The 18,965-nt window shown below is 30.4% G+C and overlaps 1 protein-coding gene across 1 annotated transcript; it reads right to left on the bottom strand.

Moving 5' to 3' along the window:
* Positions 1-8,670: 8,670 nt before the first annotated feature.
* LOC141708874 (putative nucleoredoxin 1) lies at positions 8,671-15,754 on the bottom strand. Its single transcript, XM_074512689.1, has 6 exons — positions 15,644-15,754; positions 15,434-15,554; positions 13,943-14,088; positions 12,202-12,765; positions 11,536-12,051; positions 8,671-9,378 (listed from the first exon to the last, which is right to left on the bottom strand). The coding sequence occupies exons 1-6, from the start codon at positions 15,698-15,700 to the stop codon at positions 8,860-8,862; spliced, it is 1,923 nt and encodes a 640-aa protein (XP_074368790.1). The 5' UTR covers positions 15,701-15,754; the 3' UTR covers positions 8,671-8,859.
* Between the last annotated feature and the right edge of the window lie 3,211 nt (positions 15,755-18,965).

The following is an 18,965-nucleotide window of genomic DNA, read 5'->3' as shown; positions in this document are numbered from 1 at the left end:
TTTGAAGTATTGTCACTAATTAAATAGAGTATTTCTCTTTTATATATAATAGAAGAACATGGTGATAATATTCCTCAGATTAAAAAATGTCATTGAATAGACTAAACTACCCCTGTTTTTAATATTTGTATAAAATATATGGATTGTGGGAATCGAACTCAAGATATTTCATTCACCTATACAACCTCATATCACTACAACATATTGTCACATGTGCTTATTATCATACACATAATATGTAACTCTATTAAATGAGTATTTTATTTAAATTTAAAGATAGTTACTTGAATTTAAAAAAAAGAATATTGACTTGAATATTTGTACAGTTAATTTTAAAAAATTGAATTCCAGATATAAAGTTATGCATAGTACATAAGTTAATTATTATCTTATTTATTAAGTATTTTTTTAGTTTGAAAATATATCTCATATATTTTAAACATATTTTTTATTATAAAAAGTAATTAAAATGTACATATATAATTTTTAAAGAAAATATTGAAATTAGAATCGCTTATATATAAATAATTTATATTGGTATTACATATTTAGATAAGTTCGAATTATAATGAGTCAATGCATTTTAGTTTATTTTGAATTTGAAATCAGAACTTGACTCATTTCTCAAAAAATACTCGAAATTTGACTACATGACCCGGCAGAAAAACATCGTCACATTCTATATTTAGTAAATTTATTACAAGCTCGGCGAGAATATCTTACCAATAATGTGAAATGTTTTTTGTCAATATAAATTAATGTGTTTGAGGTCTGTATACGATCAAGTCAATTGATTATTTGTATTAAAATTACTAACTTCACGGTAGCGCATTATTGTTTTTGGGACCTGTCCCGGTTTAAAAAAATATTTGAAAGTTGATATGAGATCTCACGAGATTTGTTAAAACTCTGATGATATATTAAATCGATTTATTTTTCATTTTTCACTTTAAAAAACTAGTTTTTTAAAAAGATTTCTTATTCATTGATCAATATTATACAAATATTTTAAATTATTTAAATATTTTGAATTATTCAGATAAAAGTTATATCTATACTATACTGTAACATTTGATTCAATGCATTTTATACTATTTAATAAAAAATATATATTGTTCAATAATTTGAAGGAACTAACCAGTTCAACTGATATTTATAAAATTTTATTTAATTGAAAAATATTTAATTTTAGAAAAATATTTAATTGGAACTCTGATGGCTTCATACTTACTCATGTTGTTGTTGATTTGGGTTGTGGCTGGTGGTGGTGGTTGTTGTTGTTGAGTTTCTTTGTCTGCCATTATTGATTATTTTTTGGATCTTAAACAGTTTGTGTATCAACATCAATCCATGATAACAATTATTAGGCCTTTAAGTATACTGTAGAGGGGGTGAATACAGTATTAACAATCAATTTTGAATTAAAACTCGATAATCAGTAACAGTTTTGTATTGATATATAAAAACTTGTTACAATACTCTCTCAAAGGATGAACAGATATTCTTTAAAACTGCAACTATAGTGTTAGCCTAATTTATGCTTATATATTGCAAAGTTACACAATCAATCTAGTTGATATGATATACATGAATAAGGAATCTAAATACATATCCAACTATTGATTGCCACAAATAAGTAAAGTCATACGCCGACATATCTTTTTCAAAACAAGTCTTCTAGATAGAATCAATTACTTCCTGGAATCCATCTTTGACTGATGCTGATAGACAGATACTGATAATAAACTCTGATCTGTCAAATACTAATAAGTTTGATAAACTCTGATATCTTCCACTAGTAACTCTGATAGAAAACTGTGACATCATCAAATTACATCTAACATAAAATACTAAAATTACAATGACTTTTTTTCATTTTTATTTTGTCAGTCTTAATTATTTTTATTTATTCATACAAATCTAAAAGTAAAATGTTTATTTACACATAAATAAGGTATGATCATGGTTATAAAGATCCTAATTTAATCGATTAATCATTTGAAAGGTACGTGATATATCTAATTTTTGAAATCCGATTAATTCTTATATATTTTTCTTAGTCGATATATTGCAACTAAATTATTACATATAATATAGAATTTCAATTGAATTTAAAAAATTATAAATTATATAATATGATAAATATATATTAACTTATAAATTACTACTAAAATAAGGATATTAAAAAGTATAATTTAAATTATTACTTGCATTCAATTTTTCCTCCGATTAATTCTTTCGATTAATCCCCAATTTTCCGATTAATCCTTAATCGGTACCTCGGCCTATCTCTTCCAATTCCTGATTTTTATAAAATTGGTTAAGGCTGAGAAATCGGGAGAATAATTTGAGTTTGTCCAAGAACGAGGCTCACCGAAAACACGTGTTTTAAAAATCTGTTCAGTGTTCAACCCGACCATATTTGTTCTTGAAGATCGGTTGTGTAGACCCGCTTTTAATCCTTTGAACCCAACCCTCAATTTTAGAAAAATGTTATTGTGATTTATTTTTGTAAATAAATCAAAAATCTTATTTTTTTATTCCAAAACTTTAAAATTGATTTGGTGAATTATTTTAAATATTTAATTTAAATAATTTAAATTTAAAAAAAATATTTTTTTTTATTATTTTCAAAAATCTAAATTTGATTTAGTTATTTGTTTTAGTTAATTAGTTATTAATCTAATTAGATAGTTAATTTATTTAATCAATTAATTATATTAATAAATAGTTAAATAAAATTTATTTATTTATAATTAGGTCAAGTAAAGTGTAAAAATATTTCTAGCTTTTAAATATTTATAAAAATATTGAATAATTAATTATTAATATTATTAATTAATTTATTTATATTTTATTGATATTAAATAGACCGTTTTATCCGTTTTAAACGATGAACGTGTCTAAACTCACAAAATTATAATATTTTGATAAATTACTTTCGAGACTTAAATTATTTTGTAATGAAAGGTCGAGTATTTTACAAACCTTTCTAAGTCGGATCTTTACCGAAAAATTGTATTTTAACCCTATTTCAGTCTCAAACATACCAAACAAAATATTTTGATAAATCGGGTTATGTGATACATGAATTATGTGTTGGCGTTTAAAAGACTCCATATGAGATAGGTCATATGGATTGGTAAACATCATAGTATGTCAGATGGGATATGAAATGTTTGTTAAACGTTTAGTCTCATACTAGTTGGGACCAAAATCAGAGAGATGATATTTTGGGTATAGTTTCTATGAGGGGTGTAAACGAGTCAAACTGTTCGTGATCTACTCGAGCTCGACTCGTAAAAAAATCGAATTTGGCTCGGGAATAATCGAGCCGAGCTCGAGCTTTTCAAATTTTAATCGAGCCGAGCTCGAGCTTCAAATTACTCGGCTCGTAAGGTTCGCAGGTCTTATCGAACCTCTATTATTTTAATTTTTTTATAATTAAAAATAATTTTATTTAAATATTTAATATTTTTATCTATTAATTTTTTATCGAATCGAATTCGAGCCGAACTCAAGCCGAACCTATAATATTTCGAGTTTTTATTAATATTTAGTGAAATTAATTCAAGCTTTCGAGTCAAACTCGAGCTTACCGAACTTTTAATGAGCCGAGTTTCGAACTTTAGATTAGAGGCTCGATCGAGCTTGAGTCTGAACTATTTTAGCCTGGCAGTGTTCAAATCGATTCAGCTCGATTACGCCCCTAGTTTTTATAATTCTTCTGAGAACTAAGTGTGTGTTACTCGGACCGCTGTATTTCTTGAAGGAGAACTACTTTTCAAGGAAATCAGTGGGAGGACTATAGATGTCGATGAAGATCGAGATTTGCATGATAACACTAAATCAGAGTTGGAATGAGACATGCATGCACATCAAAATGTTAAAAGTAATCTTGTTCAGAAAATCGAGGTTGCTCGTATTTCTAGTAGGATTAGCCATAAGCCTAAGATATATTATGAATTTATCTTAACTTAAGATGGTAATGTGATATTTATGGATAATGATGAGTCTCTTACTTATCAAGATGTTATAAACAGCCCAGAATTTGACGATCATGAAATCCAAGATGGAATCTATATATGAAAATAAAGTTTGGATTTTGGTTGATCAACACAAAGAGGTAAAATCTATAGGGTGCAAGTGGGTTTTCAAGAAGAAAACCGACATGAATCGTAAAATCCATACATATAAAGTGTAACTAGTGACAAAAAGTTTCCAGAAAATTCATGGCATTTACTAGAATGAAACTTTTTCACCGGTTACTATGATCAAGTCCATCAGGATTTTAGTAGAGATTGCTTCTTACTAAGACTATAAGATATGGCAAATGGATGTCAAAATCGTATTCTTGAACGGGAGCCTAGGAAAGGATGTACTATGATATAACTTAGGAGTTATGTCGATTCATAATATGCTAAGATGGTCTGTAAGTTGATTCGATATATTTATGGATTAAAACAAGTCTCAAGAAGATAAAATATTCGTTTTGATGAAACAATCAAAGAGATTGAATTTATTCAAAATGATGATAAATCATGTATTTATAAGAAGGTTAGTGCGAGTTATGTGTCATTTCTAATAGTAAATGTAGATGAATATTACTACTTATAAATAGTAATGCGTAGTCAAATTTTGCGCATGAGCAAGAAGCGTGCTCAAAGCATATGAAATTGCACGGAAAATAGTTTAAATGAGAACGCAAAACTAAAATATATAGTCAAGTATGCTCATATGATACATGTTAAATGAGAATTGATAGGCCATAAGTAATCAGGCCTAAAAGAACATTACAAAAGCCCAAGGAAAAGGTACCCTAGGCCCAAACTAGGGTGGTCCCCGGGACACGTGACAGGCATGTTACCAGAAATGAAACAACAACATCCCAGCCGTCCATGTGTATGAATCTGAAGGCACCCCGGCTGCAAAAAAGACAGTCGGACCCCACTAACAATGTAAACCATCCAATCATTCACCAACCAAGAATCATCAAGGGTTATGATAAAGAGGTACAAACCTCTAAAACCCTAAATTTGGGAGCCTATAAACGGCCCCAAAAAAGGGGTTTTAGGGGTTGGAAAATATTTTACCTGCTATACACATATACATACACTGCTGCAGATATTTTTGAATAGCTCCTTCTTCCTTTTTCTTCTTCTTCTTCAAGAAACCCCATTTTTAATCTCACGCCGGAGTTGCTGCGGGGACGCAACCCCCCTCCGGTTCTGTTTTGCAGAAGCCCCCACATAACAGCTTAATCGCACACCGTTTGCCATGTAGACCGGGTTCGAGTGAGAGTGAGAGAGGAGAATACTGAGGAAGGACCAGAGTCACAGAGGTATGCTCGTATGCTACATGCGTAATCAGGGGCCAGTAAAGACCAAGTTCTCGAATACATGCATTAATTTCATAATATATAGTGCATTGACGCCCTTCACCCTGCATTAATCAAGAATTTATTTTTAGTATAGTTTTGTAATACTACTCTTTTGTTTAACATATATAACTATAGCAGATTAAGTACAAAATAGTTAGATCTTAGAATGACTGATTTATGTACTTAGGTTTAGGAAAAATTCTAATATTTGAATTACAATTCAAGTTCTAATATAATTATGCATTATCTATCTATATGGTTAAAAAATATCATCTATTCAAATTAAAAGAAAAATGTAGATGTGCACCTTTACTAATGAAAGAGATGTGTCCTAAGTCCAATCATGGATGATGATTTAGGAATAACTTTTATGTAATCTGTTTTGATTTCATTGATATTAATAAAAGTTTTTTTTTGGTTTTATTGCGGGTTTTATCTATTTAAGTGTTTAAATAAGATATACCATAGTTTATAGTAAAGCTTTTTATGGATTATGATGAGATCATAATAATGAGACCTAAAAGATGATAACTCTGAACTTAAATATTTCCTGGTCGTAGGATTACTAATTGATAATTAGTAATCCGCAAAGATCGGTACATACTATGATTGCTTCATTATGAAGGATGTCTGTTCTCATAGACATTTGTGTGGTGACACTATAACTAGTATGTAGGTGCTTATTATAGAATAAGTTCACTGAACATGACTCACACAGCTGAACAACTGATGGAGTTCACTCACGTGTCAGCAAATGTTCACATAGTGATAGTTGTACAAGTATTCTTAGACTCGAGGTCATCATAGTCATCTTATGTACACTGAACTATACTTTGGTTTAGTTCTTAGTCTCTAGGGACAATAATAAGGGCTCTACTGGGTGTAGGAATTTGTACACGAAGATAGTGTATGATCAATAAAGGATCTACCCCTTCCAGTGAAGGAAGAGAATGTTCAATGCTGATCCACTTATGCTAGTTCAGGAATCTCTGGCCAAAGTGAATGAAATTAGAAAGGAGTTTCTAATTCACATTAATTAGAACTAAGCATAGTGAATGGGAAAGCATATGATTAAATAAGATAGGCTTGACACGAGTTCCATGCCTTGTATTTAATCATGACATTGCAGGGTAGAAGGAATTAATTGTATGGTAACTATTCACTGAATAAGTTCTTGGTATTCTAAGCAGTGAATTCGTATTATCCGGATAGTCACGATATGCTGAGAAGTATACCTCACGATGTAGAATAAACATGATTAATTTATTAATTAATCATATTTAATGAATTAGAGAATTTATATAAATAGTGATAAAATAGTTTTATTATTATTTATTTCTACTACCAGCTTAATATTGAACCTACAGGGTCACACCATAAAAGAGAATGATTTAATGGTGGAGGAATTAATTAATAATGGCTGGTAATTATTTATTTGTGAAATAAATAATTAATTAGCAAATTTAATAATTGATTAAATGAGACTTAATTAATTATAAATTAGTTAAGAAAAGTTCATAATATTATTAATTAAGAATTTAATTTTGGAAATTATATCAAGTGAGAGAATTATTTTTCTAAAGTGTTTAGAAAAGGGATTAATGATTAAAAGGTGTTTTAATTATTAGTTAATTGGTTAATAAGAATAATCAATTAAAGGGTTAATAATAATAATATTTTATGGGAAAATTTTCAGCTAAAAATTTTGCCTATAAATATACTATTATAAAGCTTATTTGCCTCAACTCAAATAAAACCATATATTAAAGTAGAAAAAGAGGGAGCCAACTAATTCTCTCAACCTCTTCCTCCCTCCATTATTTTGATCTCTTGGTGGATACTGGTGGAGTGCTTCACGATTGAGGAGCAGCTGCTAATGATCTCTGTTCATCGTTCTTGGATCGCTATTAAAGGTTAGTAATCGATCCCTCGATTTATTCATGATTTGTATGCGATTCTATGGATTTTATATCAAAAAAATGTTTTACCATGCTTCTGTGATGTATAAAATCCTACAACTAAAACTTTTAACCTTTATAAATATAAATTTACAACATTAAGATGTAGTTTTATTTCATTAAATACTGAAAATGAGTTCTACATTTAAGTGATTGTTTAGTTAATATTACTAGCTTAAAACCCGTGCGACGCATGGATCACACAGATTTTTTTACTATAATATTATTTTTTTTAAAAAATTTGAATTCAATTATTAATTTTGTTCATTTAAAACTTTAAATGATATGACTTCATAATAATTATATTAGTAGACGTATATGTTCATAACTTTTTAAAATATTTAAACTTATTCAAAGTGATAGCATGAAAATGTTATTATAACGAAATTGTCATTTTATTGAGGGTAAAAATATAATGTCTCCATTATGTTAGGACCATTAAAAATATTATTGAACGATATAGTTTTAGTGATAATTCTATGTGTATTTTTAAAAAAACAATATTTATGCTTTAATTAAAATTTGATTTTTTAGTTCACATCAATAGGATACAAATTATACTTAGTCTAATATTAATTTAATTTATCTCGAATTAGTGATTTACATTATTTTATTTTAACCTGATGTTGAATACACCAACCAAATCAAACTAATTATTTTTAATTTAATTTTAATTTTTTTAAAAGTATGGATCAATAAGATAATTTTGTTTTACACTGAATAATTAGTATATATGATTTTATTTTTATTGGTCCAATTATTTTTTTATTTTAGTTTTGTGTTAATCTGAATCAATTGTATAATGTATTTTTTTTATCCTTATTTATCCAAGTTCACTAGTATAATTTTTTTATGAGGATGGATAGTATTATTATTTTATTTTAGCCCGATTCACGTGATATATCAACTAAATCTTAATAATTATATTTAGTTTGCTTAAATTTAATTTAGCCCGAAGTAACAAATTAGAATAATATAGACATCGATATGAATTAAAATATAAATTGGTAGAAGAAGTTGAATTTAATATAAATTATAATGATATAGATTTCGATATAAAGTAAAATTTGATATAAAGTAGAATTGAAATTGATAAAACAATAGAATAACTTGACTTCAATATCAATTAAAATTATAATATAGTATAGATAGATTGTATATTTTTTCAATAGATAAAGTTCGAGGTTCTTTCAAATGCGGTATCGAGAAATTTTTATTCATTTTCATAGTTACCGATAATATTATATATTAATAATTCAAAATTTTCATAGTTACCGATAATGAAACAAACACACCTATTTTATTTCTTTACAATTTATGTTTACTCTTGACAAAAAAACAGAAGCCTGCAAGAGGAATATTTGAAAACTCAATAAATAACTTTTTCTGCATTGTGTCATATCTCATAAGACATAAGTAAGCAATATTTGACAACATAAGCAGAATTTATGACAAATGACAAGGAGCTATGTTAGACCATAATGGTTTTTAAGAAAATGAGATGTTATTTCCAGTTTTTAATCATCTCCTTTGGTAAATCATGCTGTGCATCCTCTCTTCCATGTAATTCCAGTATAGCCACCCATAATAATAATCTAACTGATCCAAATACTCCTCCTTTAGGCCACCAGCAAAAAAGGGAAAGTCTACATCATTAAAAGTAGGATGAAATGTTCTCCGGACTAAGCTTCCATCACGTTCAAAAGCAACAAGGAAACAAAGTCGAGACCCCTTCCGACCACTACTGCAATTAAAATCAAAGATTCTCTGTTCCAACTCCTTTGGAAGTGAGTAACCTGCATCATAATAATGCGCCGACCATGGCAATTCATTATAATCAGGAGGAATCCAATCACCGTATGGCTTTATGCTGGATAATGAATCTTTCTTGTAAATCACTTCGAACTCATCGTCTGTACCCTTCATCTTGAGATATAGATCCTTCATCTTCAAGAGTCTCTCCCAGTGTGCACGCCGGTAGAGCCCATTCATTTCAAAATATATTAACACTCTCTTCCCAGCAAATTGAGAAAATGGAATCTGTAAATTAAGACGGATAAGTTTGAGAAGCAGAAAAATCATCAAAAGAAAATACAACAGATACTACACCTTCTACTGAACTGCTGGTATTCAAAGTAAAGGCTGTCAATTGCAGGCAGCTATTTTGGGGCAGCTAACAACAATTGTTTTGCTTTAGCAAAACAAATCTAGAGCCTAGAGGTAAACCTTTATCAGACAAGGAGACACCTAAAACATAGTATATATTACCAAGAGAATTCAACTCCAACATATGTTTTACTATAATAAACGTAACTGGATCCCAGGGCATATCCAGCTTAACTTTCTGTAATTTTTGCTATTCTTTTTAGAGTTAAGTGCAGTTCACATCCCCTATCTCTTAGTGAACTTGGATTCTTATACACAATCTTTAATTACATTCACTCTGCATCTCTTAACTTCAAAACTCAAAGTCATATTGGAACTCATCCGTAAGTTTGGATGACCAACTTAAAATGATATGAGGGCAAAAGTGTCAATAAAACATATCACATCCATCATTATCTATTTTTCCAATATGCAATTACTCTTTCAAACATCTAAAAAAATATATAACTGAATCTTTAAGTCTCGCTAATTGTCAAAATATGAAAATGGTAAGATTCGTACTCCACACCAACCTACAAGCCTTGTTGTTAGCCTAAGAAGCTATAAAGTGGACCAACTGGCAACTGCATTGCTAAGACTAGCACTGAAACTGGACTAAATAAAAGAAAGTCAGGCAGTAACCTTATCTAAACTTTAAACAGTTTATATCCTGCCTAGAATACAATGAGAATCATAATGATAAATTTAGTTAGCAATATAAGGTTATAAAAATTTTATGTCCACTATTCGATTAGGTCTTATCAGCATAATATACTCTGTATTACCTACATAGTAACCAAAAAGCAAAGGAAAAAACGAAGCAAAAGCTTATAAAAACCAAGTGTAGAAACTAAAATACACCTAGAGAATCAATTGTGATTGATGTGTCTACATCTACATGTTTTGATCAGGAACAACTGAAAAGTGTCAAACGAAAATGATAAAGGTGCTAAATTTTTTGGTAAGTTTTAACTTAAATATCTATTCCATTTTAATTGTTGGACAAATAGCAAGACCTAAATACTCAATTTTAAATTTTGTAGTTTTTGAGAAGAGAAATGCTAGGTACCCAAAATCGGTTTCCAAAATCATTCCAAAATGCCACGTGGCATGTTTTGATTGATCACCTCACAATTAATAAGATTGACCCCATGCATTTACATCAATCTCTTCAAATAAAATTACCCAAAATGACAGATCACCAATGCCACATCATTTTGGAACTATTTTTTGGACCCAATTTTTGGATCTCTAGCACTACTCGTAAAGAGGAAATGAATGATGATGGTATATATATGACAAAGATACAAGAAAATGATATGAATTTTGATGTATTTTGCATACAAACAAGTTCCTGTATTTATAGGTAAAGTAGAGCTAATTACAGCTAAAAGTTAGCAACCAAATCCCTTGATGACAGCCACTATATCAGCCTAATGAATCTCCCAAAATCTGGCTCTGAATCAGCCTATACAATCACTAACGAGAAATGCTAGGTTCCCAAAAACCGTTCCCGAAACCGTTCTCCATTAATGAGTTGTCATCGTGCTATTGGATGTATACTCATAAATGAAATTGACTCCTTTGTATTAATATGAATCCCACGAATAAAAAGATGACACGTGTCATTTTGGGAAAGTTTTTGGGAATTCGTTTGGGTATGTAGCATTGTTCATCGCTAAATATCTGCCTTTTGAGTTTTGTATCCGCCTATAAAATTAGATTATAACAACTGTTACCGATGCAGATTTACAGCTGTTGCCTATATCAAATTCTACAACAACAATACACCCACAATCTGGTAGAATAATTGACAATATACATGTAATATGTTTTCTTGCCAATTTTGCTTTCATGTCATTTAACATTAGTCATCAAAAATAACAGAAAACATGTCATGGATTGCAATATGACATGGGTTTTGAAGTTAATATATGCAAATCGAATGGAATTAAAGAACGTATATAAGAATTCAAGTGCAAAAAAGTTAACGGATGTTAATTGCATTAAACTTTATAAAAAAAGATTAAAGAGATTGTAATAAGAACTCACCTCCAAACCATCATATTTTACTCCAAAAACAGTGTTTGGATCCCAGAGCATCTCTAGCTTCAGTTCCTTTACCATTTCAGTCTTTAAGTTGGCAACTTTCCTCCGAGTGAATGGGTATGCAGAAGTTCCAAATTCCTTCAAAACGTCAGCGCCACATGGATCAACAAATTCTCCATTAGGTCCAACAATAACAAGTGTAGGAGCTAATTCCGGCCCGTCCAGATCGTCCGGATAACCAAAAATTCGTTTCAACTTTTTATGACTTGAATCTTTAAATGGGAGCGCCAACCAAGGCATAGTCTTAAGTGTATTCCAGAACGATTCTTCATTAGTACAATGGAGAGTACCACAAGTGTCATACAGGTAAAGGAGTACAACCTCAAAATTTTCCTTATTTTTTAACTCCTTATAAGCCATCTCAAGTTGTGGTGTCAGCTGTGGGCGCCTATAATTAGTTAGACCATCTTCATAGAAATACAGGGCTACTACCTTATCTTTCAGGGTGTGGATAGGTACCTGTCATTAGAAGTAAAGGAACATTCAGTTATAACAATCAGAGCTATACATATTACACATATTGCCTGGTGAGTAGGAAAAAAATAACAAATGACAATCCAGTTACAATGTTGTCATTATTACATGGGCTGTCAAATTTATGAGTCATACCCTGTCCCCTTTATTTGAGATGACATAATCACGTTCACGAGAGCCAAGGAGTGATTCCAGAGAGGGATTCTTAGCAATTGCATCATCTTCAAAATTCAGGAATTTTATCCTCTCATCGGTGAATGGATAACCTGGAGTACCATAGCCTCCAAACAGATAACAAGCATTACGCTTCAAAACCATGCCCTTTGAGTCAAGGGAAACTGAGCAGCTTACCCTAAGTTTCCCTCGAACGCCGCAAAAGAATTCTCCTCCTAAGACCCCCAATTTCTTTGCTATACGTTTCCGGGATCCTAAATCTGAGAATGGTATGGCGGTCCATGGCATTCTAGCAAACAGAGAATCAAAATTCTTCTGAGGGTCTCTTCCAGAAGCAAGAAATGACTCTGAACAAACATCATCAACGGCAACAAAGATGACTTCAAAATCACTTTTAGGTAGTAAATCATTGTATATGTCAATCAAGAAGGTTGTCCACGTTTTCTCCATAACACAATTACTGTCAAGACATACTGGTACAAAGTATAGAAGTATAGCCTTTGCTACTAACTGCTCAGCTTTTACCTACATAATATTTAGTATGTATAATCAGCAAACAGGAAACTGAAGTCTAACCTTAAACCCACAGATGGATATCAATTTGGTCCTCAAAGTCAACTAGAAAATCTTAACCATTAGTCAATATGATTAAGTGAAGTCACTAATAAACTTCCGGGTACTGAGATCATATTTTCAGATTTGGATGCGTATAGAGGAATTTATATCAAGTGTCATACTTGTTCTTATTTGTTTAGTCACATGATATACATACATTTTTACTCGGACTTGGCTTGAATTGTCCATAGATACGAGTCCTAGTGACAGACTCGCCGATTTCTTGAATATTGTTTATTTATCCTCTATATTAGGAGATATAATCTTTTATTATTGCAATACTTTGATTGATAGTTGGAACTTGAGATTTGTTTTTCTTTTATGTTATAGGTTGTGATCCTAACAGACACATCTCTTCTGTCGTTGAGGAATCCCAGAGGTAGTGGATCTTCCGTTGAATCACCACCTTAGGCTTGTAGTTTTCTGCGATTCATCCTCTCAAATTTATCTTTTATTTGTTTCAATTCTTGGTCATGCATAACAAGACAACGAAAACTCTAGTCCCATTTTGACATTGACTTTGAGAGTTTCTCAAAAAATGAACAAGGGAGTGGGGTTTAGACCATCTCCAACCCAACTCTAAATATTCACTTTTACACCATTTTGGTGTAAATCTCCTCTCCAATCCAACTCTAAAAGTTACATCATTTTGGTGTCACACCAAAAGTTACACCAAATTTGGAACCAAATTTGGCGTCACGCTAAATTTTTTGAGTTTTTGTATATTCCCATATTGCTCTTGTACTCCTTTAATAAAACAAATTTGTTTCATTTGTATCCCATTACTTTATTACTTTTAACTTTACTTTTGTACTTTAGTAATAAAATAATTTATATATTACAAGAATGGTGTAAAATTTAGTGTTGATGAATTGGAGTTAAATTTGAGAATAGTGTAGTTTTTACACTATTTTGGTGTAAAAATTACACCAAAATAGTGTAATGGGTTGGAGATGCTCTTAAAACCACTAAAGGGGGTGTGGTTCGTCTCAGGTGAATATTTTCACAAAAAAGAAAAGCAATCTAAAGCAATTTATAAAAAGTTAAAAAAATGGTGTCATGACATTCCATAATAATAAATACATACCTTTTGGCCATTGTTTTTGACAAGATAGTCCCTGTTTTCAGTAAAGAGAAGGATCGGTAAGTTAATAATATCTCCCTCTTTGATGTCTATAGGATCTCCTTCGCCATGTGTATCTAACACAGTCCCCCTTTTAGCATAACTCACCCCTGACACAAATAAAAAAACATGCCAGGTATAACAATGTACTGATCTTGGTCAAATTCAATAGTACTTAAAATGTACGATTCTTATGATTGCCATGTTTCTATATTTAACAAAAGATAATCCATTCCGAATGTGCACAATGCTGACATATAATATTATAAAAGCTTAAACATAATTATTTCACGCATACTACTGTCCCTTTTCAACCCCCTGTAGTACATCGAATACCAAAGCACGTAGATAAACAAAATCTCATATGCGTGACTACTTAATTGTCAAATACCTGATGTCCAACGATCACATTGTATAATAAAACAATTCAATACCAAAACTAGACATCAACGAACAAAACCAACATCTAAAATGAGCGTAACCAATCAATGGATTTTATTGTTTGTTAGGCATAAAATTACATGTCGATATTTTAACCATTTTATCTTAGCTGCCCCCTAAGCCACATCTGCTTATATTGAATCATAAAAGTCTTTACATACAACATTTCACAGCCGCGCATGAACGTTAAAAAATAAGCTAGAATTATTAACTAAACACACAATGTTATCAACATCATCCCACGAATCCTAACAGAAAGAAAGGTGGGCATAATGTGCCTAACTGAGACATTAGTGAGCATTAGTAACTAAACACACGATGCTATCAACATCATTCACATTCCAAAAATCCTCACACTAAAAAAGGAAAGCATTATGTGCCTCGCTATGGAGCCATGATTAACTATATAAAGAACACCAAGGACATGTTTATCTTTTACTTTTAGGGTACAGCTATAGTCACATCACATGGATGACATTGCAATATCTGTGTTATTAAGATAATTTCTAATTGTAATACTTAATTTATATTCTTCGATCATAATATTTTAAGATCAATTCCCCCCACAATAAAAATTATACACCAGAATTTGGGCTTTATCTAGGCTTGCATTTAGTGACCTTTTCCAGCTAAAACCCTAAATTTCAGCTTTTAGTGCCCTTTTTGTGTTTATATCTGGAGTTTGCGTTTTTACTGCTAAAGCGAAGCCCCAACCAACTCATGGGGTTAACCCCTCGAATGACTGAAATGGTGGTCCCCTTGGGTGATTTACGGTCTTATACATTGGTAAAACTTATAAACTAAAAAAATGAGTATATATTCTCATAAATTGTCGGGCGAGCAACGTCAGACAATAAATTCTTAACCAGTTGAGTTATCGTCAGGCGAGCAACGTCAGACAATAAATTCTTAACCAGTTGAGTTATCTAACCGTGTTATCTTAGTTCATTAATCGTTAAATATATCAAAACATTCAAGTTACAAAAGTACGAGGTGAACGGGCAACAAACTTACCTCGTTGGAGTAGACTACAAAATTGGCGCGGTCTTGGAAACGAGAGACAAACAGAAGCAGTTTGTGTTTGTAAAAGAGACTCATGAAACAAAGATCGGCGATGTCTAGCAAGCAAAACCATCTGGACGCAACATATATAATACCGATCACAAAAGTGATTAAGAAACGAGAATTATTTGGAAAAAAGCAATCAAAAAGAAAAATAATTACTGTTTGAAACGTATAGCCAACAGAGAAAGAGGAGCGGCCAATACGTAATATATTCATTGTATGCTGTCGTGAATCAATACTTGGATCCAACCCCTGTTGTGTCTAGTTAGTAGTTACTGAACACACAAGATGCGAGTCATCAACTGTGTACAGTCGTTTATATATGTTTAATAAGTGTTTAATAAAATTAAAAAGTATTTAATTTATTAAATTAAATATATTAGTTTAAGAAAAAAGTGTAATGATTAATTGAATTATAATATCGAATTGACGAAATATATTAAAATGATTAATCGGATAATTAATTGATAAAATCGGTGATTTTTAAAATAGATGGCATATTACGTAAATTTTAAACATGATTAAATTTAAATACTAAATTATATTTATCATACTAAGTTATAATTATCAAAATGGGATATAATTATTATCATCTTATTTTGGTTATTCTATATTAATCTATTCAAACTTTCTATTAAAAGCAAAAAAAACCCTTAGTGATGTGATATGTCGTATACAACGGGATATGTCACTAAAATATTAATAATGGGATAAAGTATTAATGAAGTAGTATAATTTATTATATACTAGGAGTCCGTTAACTAAAATCCGAGAATATATTTTTAATACTAAGAAAACACTGTTTCAATATATTAGTATTATTGTAACATTCCAATATTTTATAAATATTTTTAGTTGGATTATTTAATTTAATTATTTATTTATGTCAATGTGTTGTAATTAAATTAGTTTGTGTAAGTTTATTTTTATATTTATAATCAGAATATTGTTTTAAGAGTATTAGTTTTAAAAAAATAGTAAGGCTTTTTAAAAAAAAGAGTACTTACGTTATGAAAATAGGAGAAAAGAGAAAGAGATAGAGAAAAGGAGGGAGTAAAATAGATAGAATAGGAGGAAAAGAGAAGGCAAGATAAGGAGAAATAAATGAATAACAAAGTCAAATCGGAGATTATGGATTTGGAGTTTAAGGGATTAGGGTTCTTGTAATTTGGGGTTCTAAATTCTTTGTTAGCATTCTCGATAACTAAGATCTCGAGGTACGGACATCTTTTTTATACTCTTTCTTTTCAAATTCAAATTCATGTGTACGTACATCTTTTTTGGTACTCTTTCTTTTCGTATTCGAATTCGTGTGTACGGATATTTTCGTTATACTATAATTCTTATTGTACTTCATCGGATTCGTGTGCCTCGATTCTGGTAATCTGAATTCTTATAAATTTCGTATTTAATTCTCTGTTTATTGGATTGTTGTGATTCTATACTCGTTGGAAAGCTAATTTGATTATCTTCGTTTTTCGTTCTTTGCATTTTCTGAAATTCTATTTGTAAATATGTCAAAATCTGTTGTTTGTGTAATCTGTTGTTTATGTAATCTGTTGTTTGAAATTCTGTTTGTGCGGCCTGACTTCGTAAATTCATTATAAATTGAATATTTGTTCAAATATTATGAGCAATACCATTCTGGAAAGCTCTTTTCGATATCTGCAATTTGCGTTTACATTCTGCTGCTAAATTCTGTGATTTTGATGTCTTAAACATCAAAATACAATTATAATCAGGGGCTCATTCTGTTCTGCAGTCCGCATTTATTTGTTTTATGAATTCGTTATTTGTTCGTTTTTGACAAGCCTTACCATTCTGGAAAGGTCTAGGAATTTCCTACGACTTTCGTGTTTCGTACTTTTTCAGTTGACTTCATCTTTATGCAGTAATTTGACATTCTTTGAAACTGATCAGATTTGAGATTATCAATAATTAATGGTTTGTTATGTTATTTTGTTTCGTGATGTTGGGTTACAGTGTTTTGAGGTTATTTTGATAAATTTATATATGATTTTGGAGATGTAAGATATTTGAGTACGTGATCTTTGAGTATTTATTTTGAGTTATTTATGTTATTTGTATGACTTGGGAGTTTGTAAGGCATCCGTCGCAAGTGGATAATCTTGTGCTTAGCACCTCCTATGCGGTGTACTTAAATTGTATGGGCGTGTCGCCGAAATTGTGGGACACGTATAGCCATGGCTAGTATGTGTATGATTTGGCCTTTTGGGTAGTACGTGCTTATTGCCGTGCAAGCCCCTATAAGATATTAGGTAACATTTGCTTTGTGCTGTGCAAACCCCTGTAAGTTTTGATGACTACATATTTCTGGATTACCGAAAATGTAGGATATCATGTAAGTGTAAGATTGTCTCCCATGTTCGTATGTAAGCTATTTTGTGTATTATTTTGTAAGTGTGAGAATATGTGTAAGAGTATGTGTAAGGGTATACTTCCATTTTATCAATATTCTTTCGATTGTATTATTATTGTGATTATATTATGCGTAGGTGGTAAGATTAATTTGTTTAAAGACAATTGCTTTGATTTTTGAGTTGAGTATCCATTCTCTAATTGCCTCATTCATTATTTCTTTTGATCTTCATTCGGATATCCAGTTGTGTTTTTACCCTCATCATTTTTTTGTCTTTGTTCAGTATTGCATTGTTTTATATCCGTATATGAGCTTTTCGCTCACTGTCGGTCATTTGTTCGCTTTGTTTTCCTCCGGCAGGTTTTCGTAGGTGGGCTACTTAGTGGGAAGAGGGCGAGTTGCGGAATTTTGAGGAGTTTGGTTTTATTCTTAGATTTTTGTTAGAGTTTGTTGTTGTGGTTGTAATTTAGTCATATTTTAATTCAAGAATTGTAAGTTATTGGATTTTTGAGAAGTTGTAAAATTTTATCGGATTTTATTGGAGTTTGGATTTAAATAAGTATTATCTTGAGAAAATTTATTAGTTGGGTTGTTAAAATAATAAAATACCAAAATGTCAAATAACAGTATAATATAATAGGAATCTATTTACTAAATTTTGAGAATAATTTTTTATTACTAAAAATATATTATTTCAACGGAGCATTGTTATAAAATATCAAAATGTCAAATAATAGTTATAAACGCATAATTAATTTCAATGCAAATTCGAGTTCAACTCCACGTAACTACATAGTTATACAAAATTTACATATTTAATTTCACAATAAATTTCACATATTAACAGTGGAATAAATAAGAAAGATTTAATTTCACTTATTGAATTCAGTCATAATATCGGCTTTATTTTAAAAATAACTATATATTATAATTAAATAAGATTAATTACTTGTAATTAAATACTAGAAACTCAATAATATGACTAATCATTCTGTGCCCGTACTGGGTACGGGTTATCAAACAATACAAAATTATAATTAGTGTAATGTGATATAATTTAGTTTAAAGATTATCCTCTTATTTTAGTTATTAAAAAATAAA

Source organism: Apium graveolens, chromosome 2 (assembly GCF_009905375.1).
Source record: "Apium graveolens cultivar Ventura chromosome 2, ASM990537v1, whole genome shotgun sequence".
NCBI lineage: Eukaryota > Viridiplantae > Streptophyta > Magnoliopsida > Apiales > Apiaceae > Apium > Apium graveolens.
The sequence above is the reverse complement of the archived record's forward strand: the minus strand, read 5'-3'. Positions and strand labels throughout refer to the sequence as shown.